This window comes from Ovis aries, chromosome 12 (genome assembly GCF_016772045.2).
Source record: "Ovis aries strain OAR_USU_Benz2616 breed Rambouillet chromosome 12, ARS-UI_Ramb_v3.0, whole genome shotgun sequence".
Classification (NCBI taxonomy): Eukaryota; Metazoa; Chordata; class Mammalia; order Artiodactyla; family Bovidae; genus Ovis; species Ovis aries.
The window spans coordinates 26,529,756-26,548,114 of NC_056065.1; the positions used below are offsets into that span (position 1 = coordinate 26,529,756).

Sequence of the window (18,359 nt, forward strand, 5' to 3'; positions counted from 1 at the left end):
ACTCTGTGCAACCCCACAGACGGCAGCCCACCAGGCTCTGCTGTCCCTGGGATTCTCCAGGCAAGAATACTGGAGTGGGCTAACAGATAGGAAATACAATGTCTGGGTTTTAATTTACTCTTCTCATTGTAAAGTCCATCTTGTGAAGGTACCATTAAATAGCTTAGCCCCTTACGTCACTGCACCCAACCCAATCCTATCCTCCCAGAACACACCCTAACTAGGAGGGCAGATGGATAACGGGGGCCAGGATCAGCTCAGTTCAGTTCAGTTCAGTCGCTCAGTCGTGTCTGACTCTTTGCGACCTCATGAACTGCAGCACGCCAGGCCTCCCTGTCCATCACCAACTCCCAGAGTCTACCCAAACTCATGTCCGTTGAGTCGTGATGCCATCCAACCATCTCATCCTCTGTCGTCCCCTTCTCCTCCTGCCCTCAATCTTTCCCAGCATCAGGGTCTTTTCAAATGAATCAGCTCTTCACATCAGGTGACCAAAGTATTGGAGTTTCAGCTTCAACATCAGTCCTTCCAATGAATATTCAGCATTGATTTCCTTTAGGATGGACTGGTTGGATCTCCTTGCAGTCCAAGGGACTTTCAAAAGTCTTCTCCAACACCACAGTTCAAAAGCATCAATTCTTCGGCGCTCAGCTTTCTTTATAGTCCAACTCTCACATCCATACATGACTACTGGGAAAACCATAGCCTTGACTAGATGGACCTTTGTTGACAAAGTAATGTCTCTGCTTTTTAATATGCTGTCTATACAGTAACTGTTTCATGCTAAATTGACTTGAATGTCTTTAATTTAAGGAATCAAAAGCTCACCCATTTGCTGTCTCCACTTAGCCTCAGATTAACTTTGTGAAATAAAGAAGGAAGGTATAAATAATAAAACTAGAAACACAGAGATCTAAAAATGCATAGGTCCATCCTGTACTTGAGATCATCATTCAGCAACAGTGTAAAAATCCTGCTGATGGTGTAAAAACCACACTTACAACTCAGAACTCCTAAAAGTTCAAATATTTGTTTTAGTTACAAGTATTTATTTTGATCAGGAAATGTCTCCAAAACAAGCATTTGTTTCAATAATTGAAACAAAGCAATCATTTATTTTGAAATTTTCAGTTAAAAAAAAAAAGATGTGTAAGAAATATAGGGGCACAGATCCAATATACATAAACAGAGGATAATTTAAGTGGGCTTACTGGCAGGAAGTGGTTTAAATTGTTTCCAAAGTCTTATTTTGCTGCTTAGCTCAGGGGTCAGCCTGTCCTAGATGTTAACTAGTTGACCACATGTGGAGAGATAAGGGAGCAGGAAGGCTTTCCACATGTCCATTTCAAGCCAAACAAAACTGCACATAACTAGTGGATTCACCGAATAGACGAAGGCAGTGATGATTCACTTTTTAAAAGATTTTCTATGGGTTTCCTTTATAATGAAAAAGCATGATTCCATTTACAGAAATTCAATTTCAATCCAATCTACCAAGAAAGTATCTAACTCTAATAAAACAAGGTAAAAAGTGAATTCATTTCAAATCAAATTGGAACAGGTTCTATGAAGATATAGCTTCCCTGGTGGTTCAGTTGGTAAAGAATCTGCCTGCAAGGCGGGAAACCTGGGTTCAATAACTTCAAAGAATTTTATGATCTGAAACAATGATAGGTAAAATTACCACCTGTTTACAGATCCATGAGTGAGGAAAAGATGCCAACTCTAATAAGCTACCCACAGCACTTCCAGTTCATTTCCTTGCTTTAGTTGTTACCTGCTTTTCCTCAGCCCTTAGTCATGCCTGGCTTTCTCTAGTTTCTACCATGCAACAATTAGATTCCAAACCAAAGCTGAAAAACAAAAGATATATTGGAGATTTTAAGATTAAGACCAACCCCCCCCCCAAAAAGAGAAAGCTTCAAAATTCAGTGATTTTTGCACCTTTATCTTTCTCATAGGCTATTACAAGGATGGGCTTCCAAGGTGGCTCAGTAGTGAAGAATCTGCCTGCTAATGTAGGAGATGTGGGTTCGATCCCTGGGTAAGGAAGATCCCCTGGAGGAGGGATAGGCTACCCACTCCAGTATTCTTGGGCTTTCCTCGTGGCTCAGCTGGTAAAGAATCCACCTGCAATGTGGGAGACCTAGGTTCAATCCCTGGGTTGGGAAGATCCCCTGGAGAAGGGAAAGGCTACCCACTCCAGTATTCTGGCCTGGAGAATTCCATGGACTGTATAGTCCATGGGGTCACAAAAAGTCGGACACGACTGAGTGACTTTCACTCACAGAGAATCCCTTGGATAGAGGAGCCTGGCAGGCTATAGTCCATAGGGTCACAAAGAGCCAGACACGACTGAAGCAATTAAGCAGGCACATAGGTTATATATGAAAGTTGTTAGGAGAGTAAATCCTAACAGTTCTCACCACAGGAAAAAAAATTTCTATTTCTTTCATTTTGTACCTACGTGAGATGATGGATGTTCACTAAATTTATTGTGATTATCATTTCATGATGTATGTAAGTCAAGTCATTATGCTGTACCCATTAAACATATACAGTGATGTATGTCAACTATATCTCCAGAAAATTGGAGGGTAAAAAAAAAAAAATAGACAAAACTCTCGTATGCTCTTCATCCAGATTCACCAAGTATTGATGTTTATCATGTTTGCTTTATTCATCTCACTCTCTATCTACATATTGAACCACTGAAGAGCAAACAGAGACATCATGACCCATTTACCCCTAAATATTTCAATGTGTATTTCCTAAGAAGAAGGACATTCTCTTACAAGACCACAATTCAGTTCAGTTCAGTTGCTCAGTCGTGTCTGACTCTTTGCGACCCCATAAATCGCAGCACGCCAGGCCTCCCTGTCCATCACCAACTGCCGGAGTTCATTCAGACTCATGTCCATCGAGTCAGTGATGCCATCCAGCCATCTCATCCTCGGTCGTCCCCTTCTCCTCCTGCCCCCAATCCCTCCCAGCATCAGAGTCTTTTCCAATGAGTCAACTCTTCACATGAGGTGGCCAAAGTACTGGAGTTTCAGCTTTAGCATCATTCCTTCCAAAGAAATCCCAGGGCTGATCTCCTTCAGAATGGACTGCTTGGATGTCCTTGCAGTCCAAGGAACTCTCAAGAGTCTTCTCCAACACCACAGTTCAAAAGCATCAATTCTTTGGCACTCAGCTTTCTTCACAGTCCAACTCTCACATCCATACATGACTACCACAAAAAGAAAAGAAAGATAAAGAAAAGAAAGATAAAAAGAAAAGAAAAATAAATAAATAAAAATTTAAAAAGATTATGGGGTAGTTACATAGATTTGTCTATCTCAAGTACAGGTTATGCATTTTTGGTAGGAATACCACATTATGCTATGTCCTTTTCATATCAGGAGCTACATGATGTCAATTCTACTCATAGCTCGTGAAGTTAATTTTGATCATTTGGTTATGGTGGTGTCCACCAAATCTCTCTATTGCAAACTTCTTTTTATCTTGTAATTGATAATTAATTTGTGGGGGTTATTTTGAATCTATGTAAATATTATTTTCCAGATCACACTCTTACTTTCTCATTTTAGCATCTTTTGATGATTCTTGCCTAAATCAATTTTTTATGGAGATATAATTCACATATTATAAAGTTCACTATTTAAAAAAATATTTATTTTTTCATTTATTTGGCTGGGTTGTTAGAACACAAGCTCTTTCATTGTGGCCCTGGGCTTTAGTTGTGGCACGTGGCTTCAGAGTGCACAAGCTCCATAATTGCAGCATACAGGCTTAGTTGCCCAAGCATGTAGGATCTTAGTTCCCTGACCAGGGATGGAACCCGAGTCGTCTGCATTGGAAGGTGAATTCTTAACCACTGGACCACCAAGGAAGTCCCCAAATTCACTATTTTGAAGTGTACAATTCAGAGGTGTACCCATCACCATTGTCTAATTCCATAACATTTTCATCGCCCCAGAAAAAAAATCCTACACCCCTTAGCAGTCGATCCCCTTTCCCCTGCTGTTTCCAGCTTCTCAGAACCATTAATCTACTTTCTGTCTTTATTGTCTTGGCTATTTCAGGCATCTCATATCAATGGATTCATACAATATGTGGTCGTTTGGGTCTTGCTTCTTTAATTGAAAACATTTTTAAGGCTCATTCATATGGCAGTTTTAATCAATCCTACATTCTTTTTTGCCTAAATCAATCAGTATGGTTCTTGAAAAATGATGATATTCTACATTGTTTCACCTACACTTACTACTGTTGTTCAGTCGCTCAGTCATGTCCAACTCTGCGACCCAATGGACTGCAGCACACCAGGCTTCCCTGTCCTTCACAGTCTCCCTAAGTTTGCTCTAACTCATGTACACTGAGTCCATGATGCCATCCAACCATCTGGTCCTCTGTCTCCTCCTTCTCCTCCTGCCTTCAATCTTTCCCAGCATCAGGGTCTTTTCTAATGAGTCAGCTCTTCACATCAGGTGGCCAAAGTATCGGAGCTTCAGCTTCAGCATCAGTCCTTCCACTGAATATTTGAGGTTGATTTCCTTCAGAATTGACTGGTTTGATCTCCTTGCAGTGCAAGGGACTCTCAAGAATCTTATCCAACACCACAGTTCAAAGGCATCAATTCTTCAGCACTCAGCCTTCTTTATGGTCCAACTCTCACATCCCTACATGACTACCACAAAAACCACAGCTTTGACTATACGGACCTTTGTCAGCAAAGTCTGACTCTGCTTTTTAACACACTCTCTAGTTTTGTCACAGCTATTCTTCCAAGGAGCAAGTGCCTTTTAATTTCATTGCTGCAGTCACTATCCTCAGTGATTTTGGAGCCCAAGAAAATAAAGTCTGTCACTGTTTCCACTGTCTCCCCATGTATTTGCCATGAAGTGATGGGACCAGATGCCATGACCTTACTTCACTTACTAGTTAACATTATTTTTATCTCCCTTTATCAGGGAAGCACTTTAGGAAAAATTGCACTGTGAAGTCAATTTCAGACACGGTTCGTCTGCCCTCAAGTCGTTTCCAATCTTAGATGAAAGGTCTTACAGTGACCACCTTTCCACGAGTTTAGGTGATCTTCTCTCCTTCCCACTTGAACTAGCATCAAAGTGTCTCTGCCTGTCACCCCATAGGCTCCTCCCCCTCCTCCAGGTGCCCCTCCCGGCAGCTCAAGAGAAGGAAGTGACGCACCGGAAGTGTCCCTGTTCCCCTTGCAGAGGGGGGAAGGAATCAAACCCCCAAGATGGCGGCAGCGTCGGAGGAGCGGATGGCTGAGGAAGGAGGCGGCGGTCACGGCGACGGCGGCTCCCCTTCGGCCATCGCCTCTACCCAGCGACTGCCCCCACCGCCCCCGCCCCAGCCCCCGCAGCCGGGGTCCCAGGCGTCCCCAGCCCCGGGGCTGGCTCCGGACCAGCTGCCTCAAAACAACACGCTGGTGGCGCTGCCCATCGTAGCCATCGAGAACATCCTCAGCTTTATGTCCTACGACGAAATTAGCCAGCTCCGTCTGGTGAGGCCCCCTGGGGACCCTTGCCGCCCTCTCCGAGAGCCGAGGTCTGGGGAGGGCCCGAAAGGGAAGAGCGTTCCCCGGGGAGGGAGCCCCTGGCGAGCTGCAGCTGCAGCTAAAGCACCAAGCGCACCCCTCCCGCCCCAAAGTCTCTCTTGGGGCTGGCTCGCGGGGTTTGTCCAGATTCCGCCCTTGCTCGAGGAGTGGGGGCGACTGCCTGCAGGAACTTGGCTTTGAGAGTCTGGGGGGCTCGGGGGCTCTGTGCCCCCGATCCGGAAGCGGGGCCACGGGCGGGGGCAGCAAGAATTGGGCTTCCAACCTCTGTCCGGCCTGAGCGTGGACGCCGAAGGGATCTCACCATCTGCCTTTTGTATATCACCTTCCAACCCCAGGCTGGAGTTGGCCAGCACTCCGAAGTAGGCGAGATTATCCCGGCTAGGTTTGGTTTGTCTGTGAGAATAACGTATTGTTCCCCCTACTACCCAAGTTTCCTTGTTGCGAAAGATAAAAGTCAGATTGGTCCGTCCTCCCAAAAGCCAGTAGAGGTTTGGAGGAATTCGAACTCGTTTTGGTAACCTCAACCCCAGCGCCTTGGTTGACCAATGAAGGCAATCCTGAGAAGTGACTATCGGGCTTTGCCTCACCCCTGACACTTGCCACCCCCTAGTGAAGCACCTTGCCCCTTGAGGAGGTTTTTTTCCTCTCCTGCATTTCTTTTCTAACTAGTGATTTACGCCCCCTCCCCCCGCCCCCCCCCGCCAGCTTTAGGAGAGGTTTTATACCTTAAAATCACAGTAAGTCTGTCCATGATTAATGAAAATAAATTAATTTGCCTTTGGGATTTTTTTCATCCCAGAGGCTTCACTGAAGGTTCAATGACTACCTTAGTTCAGTCAGTCAGTTATTTTGCTTCCTCAGTGAATTTATCTTTAAGTGGTAAGGAAATTGAAGGAGGTGGACATTTTGAAATGATTACAAACCGTTTCTGTGTAGAAGCTAAATATGTGGTCGGGGTTGTTTTTAAGAGGACAAAGACATATCTGAATGTGCTGTGTATAGCGTTTTCTTAATAATCAATAAACTCTATTTTAGATTTACACCTTCAATTTAAAATTGATCATAATTGTATTTTTCAGATGCAAGCATATTTTTTAAAGGAGGCTATTAAATATTCAAACTGGTGAACCATTTATTTTCTTGTCAACACAGCACATCAACCATGCCAGTCTGCAGGATAGAAAATTCATTTGAAAAGTAGTATTTTAAAATGATTGTCCCTTAAATGATTGAATTTCCAAACATGTTATCCTAGAATTTCTTGTCTAACTATTCCTTCGATTTTTGATAAAGAATGATATTTGATCAGAATTCTTGGTATACATTCCTGTTGCCTGGAAATTGGACATGACATTTGAATTGAGCCTTTCAGCCAGACAATGCCTTTGTAAAGCTTGGAATGTTCACCTTCTGTTTTATAAGTATTGAGAAAAACTGTGTGTGTGTGTGGGGGGGGGGGGGGATGTTCATTTGTTGGTCAATTTACTTCTTTAAAAATTAAAAACATTCTTAAAGGGGAGAAAAACAGCCTATCCTAGGGGACAGAGTTAAAAACACATCCCACAGTTTATTAGTAAATGACATCTCTTTCAAATGAAATACTCAGCTGCATTCTTATTTTTAAGCAGTTATCTATTCTAGTATTTTAAAGATACAAATTTTGTAGTTTCAGAGATTTTTATCATAAGGAGTCCCTTACCACCCCCCTAAAAAGATTCAGCTCCCAGTTTTACTTCTTAAAGATGGTTTTTTTCTCTGTTTTAGTAATGGGGAACTATTTCTTATTTCTTTCTTAACTTAAGGTTAATGGATAATTCTTAGATTAAGTGGGTAATCTTTTGTGGCGATTTGGAAGGGTCTTTGGTTTTAAATTCTTTGGTTCATATGTCATAAGGTGCAATTCAAGTAACATGAAAGATTCTTGCCACTAGGTGTCAGCATTAATTTAATTATGGTCATTAATGAAATTGGCAGTCTAGCGATAGTGCGTAGTATGTGCTTTCCATGCCTTTCCTAATTTAAGTGACCATTTATCCCTAACCGACTGTTTGCGAGAAAATCAATACCAGTTTGTATGCTGCTATCTGGCATATAAATTACATAGTTTCTTTTATTGTCAAGTATTTTTTTGAGTAGAATTAAGGTTGGGTGTACTTAGAAAAGAGTAATATTAATTAAGAACAGAATTAGTTTCCATAAAGCTAAATGTCAACCATTCAGTAGTTAATGAGCTAGTTTACATATTTGTCAGGTGCTTCTTTTTTACTTCCTTCAGCTTACTTGCCCAGTTAGAACCTTAGGCTTCCCAGATGGCTCAGTGGTACAGAATCCACCTGCAGTGCAGGAGACACAAGAGACTCAGGCTCAATCCCTGGGTTATGGACGATCTCCTGGAGGAGGAAATAGCAACCAGTCCAGTGTTCTTGCCCAAGAAACCCCATGGACAGAAGAGCCTGGAGGGCTACAGTCTAAAGGGTGGCAAAGAGTCGGACACAACTGAGCACACACATTAGGACCTCAGTCATAACTATTGTTAACACCTAAATTAGAGGACAGGTGCAGGGTCCATGTACTTACTGCTCTATATTTGCTTAATACAGTTTGTCCCAAGTTGCTAAAATAACATTTTCCAATCGACTTTGCTTCCTCTTGCCATGAATAATTGAAATTTGACTCTCCAGTCTGGTTATTTCCAAAGGAATGTCCAGATCCCTTATTAAACTGGATTTTGTTTTATTTTTTCTGCCCTTGACTGTTGCTCCCAAAATGTACCTGGAACTTGGAAATCCTGGTTACATAAAAATAGTTCTTTAAATATTTAACTTCTCTAATATATTTTAAATTATTTGGATGAAGATACCTTTTTAAATGACAAAATGTGTACTTTGAGTTGTTTTCCAGTAAATCACATAAATTTGTGCTGACAGGTATGAGAGTTTTTGAAACAAGTGGCAAAGGTTAAGGAAGGTCCTGCACCTAGTTGCAGAGCACATCACAGCCAAATTGGAACATATAACGTTGACCTGTGAGTACAGAGTTCTCACTGAAAAAAAAAAAAAGTACGCAAGGCTTTTTAAAAGTTGTCTTAGGGAATTCCCTGGCAGCCCAGTGGAGAGGTCCTATAGATTTTTCCTCTGTGGTTCTAGTGGAGCTCCTGTAAATTTAATGGAATCCTATAAGTGGTTCAGGACAGATTTGATTAAAAGTTTAGTTCAAGTGTCATGCTTATTATCTGGAATGACATTTTCCATTTGACAGCAAAATACATAAATCTATGTTTTTGTCCCAGGATATTTCTCTAGTGCACTCTAGCTGGTGAAATCTATTACTCATTTATAGTTCCTTTTGCATCTTTTCTTCAAATGTGTTTGAAAAGTTCAGTTGTAGAGAGGGTTGACTGGCAGAAAATATGAAGGAAAATGGGAAAGTATTACCTTTTTTTTTTTTTTAAGTAGGCAAGATGTCTTCCTTATATCTCTTTCTCTATATCAGTAGTTCTCAATTTTGTCTCAAGACACCTTTATGCATGGGGATGACCCAGAGAGATGTTATGGGGAGGGAGGTGGGAGGGGGGTTCATGTTTGGGAACGCATGTAAGAATTAAAGATATTAAAATTTAAAAAATAAAAAACCGAAAAAAAAAAATTAAAAAAAAAAAAAGACACCTTTACATTCTTAAAAGTCACTGAGGACCCAAATCGCTTACCTTTGAAGATTCTAAAATACCCAAGAATGCACAGTACATGATTCCATTAGCTGTCATCACATGTCACGTTGCCACACACATTCTGCTGTGTCTTGTGAGAGAATAAGCATGAAAATGGCAAATAACATCTTAGCATTATGAAAATGATTTAGCTTCAGAAACTCTTGAAAGGATCTTGGGAACCACAAGGGTCCCTTGACCACACTTTGAGAACCATTGCTCTGTATCACTGTATTATAGAAAATACACTGTCTGTACTGCTGAGGGGTTTTTCCCCTACCATGTCATCATCAGGTTATTTATTAACAAATTCTTAAGTATAGGTAAGAAATTATATTTTGGGAATACTTCACTCCTGCAGATTCTCAAAGGTGTCCAATCGGTAACCCTGTCCACAATATCATCACTGAGACACAACGTACATACCTTCCTTGAGCACGTTTACAAAGAATCAGGATAACAAATGCATAGTAGTAAATACAAGAATGTTGAGGTTAATCAGCAGAGGCTTCCTCAGGGTCATGAATTTTTATCCAGTCAGTAAAGATGGAAGAACATTCCCAGTAGGGAAAAAAAAAAAAAGATATGTAATTATCTTAATTGTTTTGTTCAGGCTAATATTAAATTTATATTTTCTTTCCAAGTGCATATGTAGGAGGGACACACAGGGAATTTTTTAATTTGTTGTAATTTTACCAACAGACAATTGAGAATTAACTCTCTGTCTCTGTATATAGTAGTATATCTTAAATGGTCCATTACCAAAAGGATAGAATTTTTTCTTATAAAAGATTAAAGTGTTCTTGTGAAAGAGATGGGAAGTTGTATACGACTGGCTCATTCATTGTTCATTTTTTAAATGATTTTATCGCCTCTGTCCATGGGATCACATACGAGTTGGACAGAGTTGAGCACACATGCACCCATCATTAACTTTTTGCCACGTTTACTTTATCTTGTACGCTCATTCACCATTTGAAAGTAAGGTGCAAATACAGTGACATTTTACCCCTAAAATACTTCTATATAGTCACAATATCATCACTTCCAAGGTATTTAATATTACATTTTATATTCAGGTTTCTCAGTTGTCACCAAAATGTGTTTTGATAGCTTGGAGATGGGTTGGGGAGGTAGTTAAGGTTCTTAAATTTAATAAAGCATTAGTCTCTGTAATCTGGAACATCTCTCCCGCCTTTTCACTGTTTTCATTCTTTCATGACTTTCTAAAGAATCCAGCCTAGATGGCTGTCAAATATTCTGCACAGAAGATTTGTCTGATTGAGAGGATTATAGGAAGATCTTGGTCTAGCTCCATGGCAAAACTTGAGTAGTGTGGCAAAAATCACCCCCACTAAAGTCCTGCTTTCTAGACTCATGCCAACAGTTTCTATAGCAGTAGAATATTAGAGACCCTAATCAACTGAGAATAATTAGGATAAACATTTCAGTCTGCATAGCTACTGATCACTAAGTTTAACAAGACACAAATCAGGGCTTCCCTGGTGGCTCAGTGGTAGAGAATCTGCCTGTCAGTGCAGGAGACACAGGTTCAACCCCTAGTCCAGAAAGATCCCACATGCCTCGGAGCAGCTAAGCCCTTGTACCACAACTACTGAGCCTGTGCTCTAGAGCCCAGGAACTGTAGCTACTGAAGTCCAAGCACCCTGAAGCCCATGCTCCCCAACAAGAGTAGCCCCCGCTTGCTGCAACTGGAGGAAAGCTGGTGCAATCCCGCACAGCCAAAAATAAATAAAATTAGGGGAGGGAATACACAGATCAAAAGACCTGGATTGTTCCCCACCCCTGACATAGCTTAGTTTTTATTGACGTGCCATCCTAGGTACTTTGCTAACCCTTGAAATGTGTAGCCACTATGAAAAAGTGAGGAAACAGAGTAATCCATATTAAAGTCCATATTAGAATGATACGTGTGTGTGTGTGAATCACTATTTGCTGGAGGACCCAAATTCTTAATTTCACTTTTTGCCCTTAATGATTGGATGACCTTGAACAAGTCATATAAGTTCCTAAGGCCTCAGTTTTCTCATTGTAAAAAGAAAGGGTAGATTCTGGTGTCTTATGTCCCTTTCAGGTCAAGGGTCTAATAAGCAGCTTAATCTTTGATAATAGCTTCCTTATTAATTGGGGGAAACTGGGAGTTGGTGATGGACAGGGAGGCCTGGCGTGCTGCAATTCATGGGGTCACAAAGAGTCGGACAGGACTGAGTGACTGAACTGAACTGAGTTGGCTTTGCAGGTGGCACTAGTGGTAAAAAACCAGCCTGCCAATGCAGGAGACATAAGAGATGCAGGTTTGATTCCTGGGCAGGAAGATCCACTGGAGGAGGGCATGGCAAACCCACTCCAATATTCTTGCCTGGAGAATCCCATGGACAGAGGAGCCTGGTGGGCTACAATCCATGGGGTCACAAAGAGTCGGACACGACTGAAGCAACTTAGCACGCATGCATTGACTATCCAGTTCATTTGAGAACTGTAGAGAATGAAATGAGTACATTAAAAATATGATTCCATTACCATATTTCCTTGATTCTAAGATATAGTTTCATATTTTAACATTTTTGAAATGATAATGCATCTTGATCAAATTATATTATTATATTGGTACTTTAAAAAAATTCTTTTTATTAAATTGAAAGCATATCTTAAAGTCTCCACAGCATCTTAAAATTGAAGAAACCCAGTGTATTTTAAGGCATCTAAGATATCTGAGAAAGAAATGCTCAGTAGTTATAATATATACTGTAAGATTATTCTACTGTCAAGTGTTAAAAGATAGAAAATGTACATCTTGGAATCAACCAAGATTTTACAGTAGAGGTTTAACAAGAAAATTGTGGATTTCACGGATTTAAGGTATGTGTCTTGCCTTTTTAAGAAGGGCCATAGTGGCACAACACATTGAAAAGGATTTCTAAATAAACACAAGTGATGAAACAAAATTTTTATTTTTCATCACTTGTTAGAAAATGGTAAAAAGAAGAAACATGGCATTTTAAATCTTGAAATTATTAACAAAGAAAACAAATCTGTTCTTCATACTAGAACAGCAAATAACAGAGGGACAAGTTAAATGTCTCTTAAGTTAAATGTCTCTATTGTATACTTACTCCATTAGTTACCTTTTGTTTATATAGTATGTATTTTCCTAATCTCTAAATATATTGATCATTTTTGACATAGTCATCATCTTTGTATATTAGATTCTAGAATTTTTCTGTCTTGAGTAAATTGCCAAACTGCTAGGATTTTTGTTTTGTTTTAATAACTGGGGAAATATTTCTTTTCTGTAGCCTTGGGAAATAAGTAACCCCAAATTTAGAGCTACACTTTAAATAAGGTAATTTTGTTTTGCAAGGTAATATGCATTGATAGCAGTTATAATTATACTGCTCACCTTGGGGAAAATTAATATATTTCTGTTTTTGTAGAGGTCACTTTGCTTCCTTCTGAATCCTAAACGAAAGAGAGTTATATGCTCTATGGTGTTTTTGGTTTTATGCTATTGGCCAGTCAGTGCTTATAAAACATTTATGAAAGGAAGAATATTACATTAAGTACTGTTCTTGTCCTGTAATATAAACTAATGCTTCAGGTCTTTTGGGTTCTGTGGTGCTAGTCTAGTTTGCTTTTGTTACCTCCTATCTTCTAATTTTTTTTTAGTTGAGGTATAGTTGATTTACAGTATTTGTTTCAGATGTATGTTTTCTGATCTTTTTGCCAGCTTTTGATTAGAATGATCAGTTAAGACTCATTTATAAGTCTTTTTTCGTGTCTTTCACCTCTTTATTTGGGATTCATCTGCAGTGGTTTCGGCTATCTTCATGTGAGATCTCCAGAACCTTATCTTCAGTTGTAACATTATAGTTGCTTACGGAAAAGGACCAGTCAACTGTCCCAATACCAGGTCTCTCCCAAAATGGATGTTCTTTTTCCTTTTAAATTTTTATTTCTCATTACTGTCTGATTTTCCTGATCAAAACATGGGAGATTTTATTCTTCTCAGCTTTGCTTACGTATCTGATCTGTCTTCAGAAGTAGTTAGCTAATGGTTTATTCATTCCAGGCTTTGTGCCTTTGTTCCATCAGCATTAACTTAGCAGTCCTGTCCTTTCTTCTTTTAAAGCCTAGGATCACGTTAAGTCTTCCTTGGTTGACCTTACCTGGTATTTATTTATAAAAAATTACTCAGTCGATTGTATGCTCATATTAGTCAGTACTCCTTCCATTGCATTTCTAGATTATTAAAAGATTCCTAAATTGAGTATTTAGCTAGATTTAGTGCAGCAAAATTCTAGAATAATGAAATAATTTAGAAAGTACCTTGGAAGTTATTACAGCAGTGTGCTGTGTGCTAAGTCACTTCAGTCATGTCCTACTCTGTGCAGCACTACGGACTGTAGCCTTCCAGGCTCCTCCGTCCATGGGATCCTCCACACAAGAATACTAGAGTGGGTTGCCATGCTTCCCTCCAGGAAATCTTCCCAACCCAGGGATTGAACCTGCTGCTCATCTGCCTGCTGCATTGCAAGCGGATTCTTTACTGCTGAGCCTCCTGACTTTTTCACTTTGTAAATAAACATTTTTTTTTCTTCAGTTTTATAGAGATGGCATTGATATATAGCACTGTATAAGTTTAAGATGTACGGAATAATGATTTGACTTTTTAAAAAATTAGGAAATCGTTACCACAGTGGATTTAGTTCCATTATTCAACTCAGACATTATCAGAAAGGTTAGAGAGTCCACAGAACAAAAGAGTATTTTTCTACAAAGTTGTGTTAGAGGGTGAAAGTGAAAGTGAAGTCGGTCAGTCGTATCCGACTCTTTGTGACCCCGAGGACTGTAACCTACCAGGCTCCTCTGTCCATGGGATTCTCCAGGCAAGAATACTGGAGTGGGTTGCCATTTCTGCCTCACATTAAATAGTTTCAACAACAGTGAAATCCCCAATTTTTATTCCTCAGAGTTCATTTTGAAGTCTTTGGGTGGGGTTTTTTTTCCTACTTGATAATGTCTGTTGACTTTTGGACACAACTGAGTGACTGAACTGACTGACTTTCTCCTATGACAGATTAGAATTTAGCCAGCTTTATATCCCCTCATCAGACACACAAAGACATACTTTCTTTTTCTTCCTCCAGTAACATGATAAATGTTTCTTTTTTCCTCACACAAAGTTCAGTACCATTGTTTATGGCAATGTGGTTCTCAAATGCAGTCCAGGTTTACCAGAAGGATTCCCAAGACTCAAGGAGTCTATATAATCTAAAATATTTTCATTACTGTACTAAGGTATTGTTTGCACTTTTTACTCTCATTCTTTCACAAAGGTCCAGTGGCGTTTTCCAGTAGTTCTGTGATATGTGATGGTGTCATCATACAGCTAATGAAATGTGCACTTGTATATTGTGTTTTCTAGAATTTTCTTAGGTCAGAATACCTCAGTAGATTAATGCAAAAGAAGCAGATATGAAAATTCACCTATTTCTATTAAACTGCTAAACCTAAACTAGATTAAAGAGATTTATAGATGTACTCATTAAATATTTTGTTTTAGAAACATTTATATCAGTACATATTGGGTTTTTTTTTTTCACTAGACACTGAACAAATGTTTATAACTTATTCAGTTAGAAATAGATTCCACTGTATTTTAAAATATGATTTATTAGAATTACTCTATCAGTAAAGTATCAGTACTTTATTATGTTTTCATCTACTTTGAAATTGAGAAGAACTGTTTACCTTCATACCTTTCATCTGGCATACTATTATATAGGGAATGGCTAGTATTTAGTATTCGGAGAAGGTGATGGCACCCCACTCCAGTACTCTTGCCTGGAAAATCCCATGGATGGAGGAGCCTGGTGGGCTGCAGTCCATGGGGTCCCAAAGAGTCTGACACAACTGAGCAACTTGGCTTTCACTTTTCACTTTCATGCATTGGAGAAGGAAATGGCAACCCATTCCAGTGTTCTTGCCTGGAGAATCCCAGGGACGGGGGAGCCTGGTGGGCTGCTGTCTATGGGGTTGCACAGAGTTGGACACGACTGAAGTGACTTAGCAGCAGCAGTATTTAGTATTAGAGTATCAAAACCTTTATTAGCTCAGCCCAGTATACCAGAATTTTTATCAGGAGAAAGCAACTTTTGAGTTTCATCAGTACTTGGTTTTAGTTCAAGCATTTGTATTTGGGTGCTATGAGAGATAGAAAGAAGCGTTAAGACAGCCCTTGCCTAATCGACTTAGCCTTGATGTAGATTTATCTCAGTTTCATCTCAGCATTGTGCTTTCAACATCCACGCCTATACAGTGAGAACTGAGGTCCAGGCTGATACCTCTGAGTCAATGCAAAATAGTCAGGAAACAAACAACAAACATATTTTGTGTAGTAGGTTTCATTAAGATAAGAAAGATACTGGGATATTTCAGAAATATAAGAGCTAAGTATATAAAGCAAAGTTTTCAAATTAGTGGTAAAGTTAAAATTGTTAACAAAATTTTTTAAACAATTTTTAGATAGCGATTTATAGTTTACCATGATTTAATGTCTGTTTTTTTTTTTTTTAATCCTAATGATATCCCTGTTGTATGAGGTACTAGCCATATTTTATAGACGTCTGATTCAGGCTTTCAAAAAGGAACTGACTTGCCCAAGGACATAAAATGGCTGGACTCAAAATTAGGTGTTCTGACTTCAGATCCTATGCTTTTATTATATAAAGATACCATTTTTAAAGTTGTTTCTGCTATACATGTTAAAATATTTTGAAGGATATGTATGACAGTATCTAGTATAGGCTTTGGCTATTATAAACTATCATACTTCATCCAAGTAACTAGAAGAAATGATTTAAAACTTTCATTCTGGTAATGATAAAAACTTTGTGAGGGGTTAGACTCAAGTTTGAATATGTATTTTTGGCTAGAGAAGAATTTTCTTGTTTCAAACCATTAGAAGCCTTCAAATATTTTGTTTTAATGATCTTTAAAATTATAGACTTTGACCATAATGTGGGGATACATTCAGAACATTCCACAGATACCAAAAATAAAGAATCAAGTGGGACTCTGAACTTCCACTGCATGAGTTTGATCCCTGGTCGGGGAACTAAGATCCTGCAAGCCATGTCGCACAACCAAGAAAAAGTCAAATATATAAATAAATGAGGAAACATATATATTATTTTTTAAAGGGTAAATTATTCCTTACTTACATATAGTATTAGTTTTTAAATGTAGTATTGCAGGTTACAGTGAAGAATTCACATATACTGATTCAAAGATTCAGATAGCAAACTGGAGAACAGTTCTAGCACAGAGAACTTTGAACCATCAGTTAATGAGTCTCAGTTAATTGTTATCAATTTGTTTTTTTTTTAATTAATTTTACATACTTTTTTGGCTGCACTATACAGCATCTGAGATCTTAGTTCCCTGACCAAGGGTTGAACCCACACACCTTACATTGGAAGCATGGATGGAGTCTTAACAACTGGATTACCAGGGAAGTCCCTTTATTAATTTTTACTGGAGTATAGTTGCTTAACAATGTTGTATTAGTTTCTGCTGCACAGCAAAGTGAACTAGTTATATATATACATATATATCCCCTTTTTAGATGAAGTTTTTACTTTTAAAATTCTTTCTCATTCTGTCTTCCCATAGGTTTGTAAAAGAATGGACTTGGTCTGCCAGAGAATGTTGAATCAGGGATTTCTAAAGGTGGAAAGGTACCATAATCTATGTCAGAAACAAGTTAAAGCACAGCTCCCAAGGTATGTTATGGTTATCAGTGGCAGTAATTCTACAACTGGGGATTTTATTTGTTTCTTGATTATTATTATTTTTTTAAAAAATCTAAGTAAGGGTTTACATGTTAAATGGTTTCCACATTTTTGTAGCAAAGTGTACACAGATCACAATAAATAATTTTACTATGGTTTGTTCACACTGGCTATATCTGTTCAATATTTTAGTTTGAGCCAGGGCATTTAGGCAAGAAAATGAAATTAAAGGCATTCAGATTGAAAGGAAGAAATAAAATTCTATTCACAGATAACATTCTATTCACAGATAACATCGATCTTATATACACATGATATTATATATGAAATACACTGATTAGTTATCAGAGCCAAAAACAAGTTCAGCAAGGATACTAGATAAAAGATTAGTATACAGAAATCAATTGTATAATGCTATGCACTAGCAATAAACAGTCCAAAAATGGAGACAATTCGGTTCACAATAGCATTGATAGTAATTATATATATATATATATATATATATATATATATATAAAACAAAAGAAGTACAAAACTTGTTTGTTAGAAACCAGGAAGCACTGTTAAAAGACATTAAAGACTTAAATGAATGGAAAGGCATTCTGTGACCATGGATTGGAAGGTTTCATTTTAAGATGGCCAGGGATTGAATCTGCGTCTCCTGTGTGTGCAGCATTGCAGGCAGATTCTTCACCTGCTGAGTCATCTGGGAAGCCCATTAAAATGGCAGTATTCCCCAAATTGATATATATATATATTCAGTATATATTCAGTGGTAAAGAACCTGGCTATCAGTACAGGAGACATAAGAGATACAGGTTTGATCCCATGCACCTGGAGAAGGGCATGGCAACCCACTCCAGTATTCTTGCCTGGAGAGTCCCATGGACAGAGGAGCTTGGCAGGCTACAGTCCATGGGGTTGCAAAGAACCAGACGTGACTGAAGCAACTCAGCACACAGAGCAACCCCTATCAGAATCCTAGCTGTCTTTTTGTAGAAATTGACAGACTGATCCTGTAATTCCTATGGAAATACAAAAAACTCAGAATAATTAAAACAATCTTGAAAAAGAATAAAATTGGAAAACTACCATTTCCCAGTTTCAAAGCTTTAGCTACAATAATCAGTCTGGTGCTAACATAAAAATAGACATACAGATCAATGGAATAGAGTCCGGAAAGTCAACCTTTACATTTTTTGTCAATTGATTTTCAATAAGAATGCCAAGAAAATTCAATGAGGAAGGAATA

At 38.8% G+C, this 18,359-nt stretch overlaps 1 protein-coding gene across 1 annotated transcript in view; it reads left to right on the top strand.

The window, feature by feature from the left end:
- Positions 1-5,236: 5,236 nt before the first annotated feature.
- FBXO28 (F-box protein 28) overlaps positions 5,237-18,359 on the top strand; it is a 29,083-nt gene continuing 15,960 nt past the window's right edge. Inside the window, exons 1-2 of the mRNA XM_027976294.3 lie at positions 5,237-5,533; positions 16,989-17,098. Of these exons, the coding sequence (XP_027832095.1) occupies positions 5,267-5,533; positions 16,989-17,098 (377 nt within the window). The 5' untranslated portion in view covers positions 5,237-5,266. The remainder of the gene's footprint in view (positions 5,534-16,988; positions 17,099-18,359) is intronic.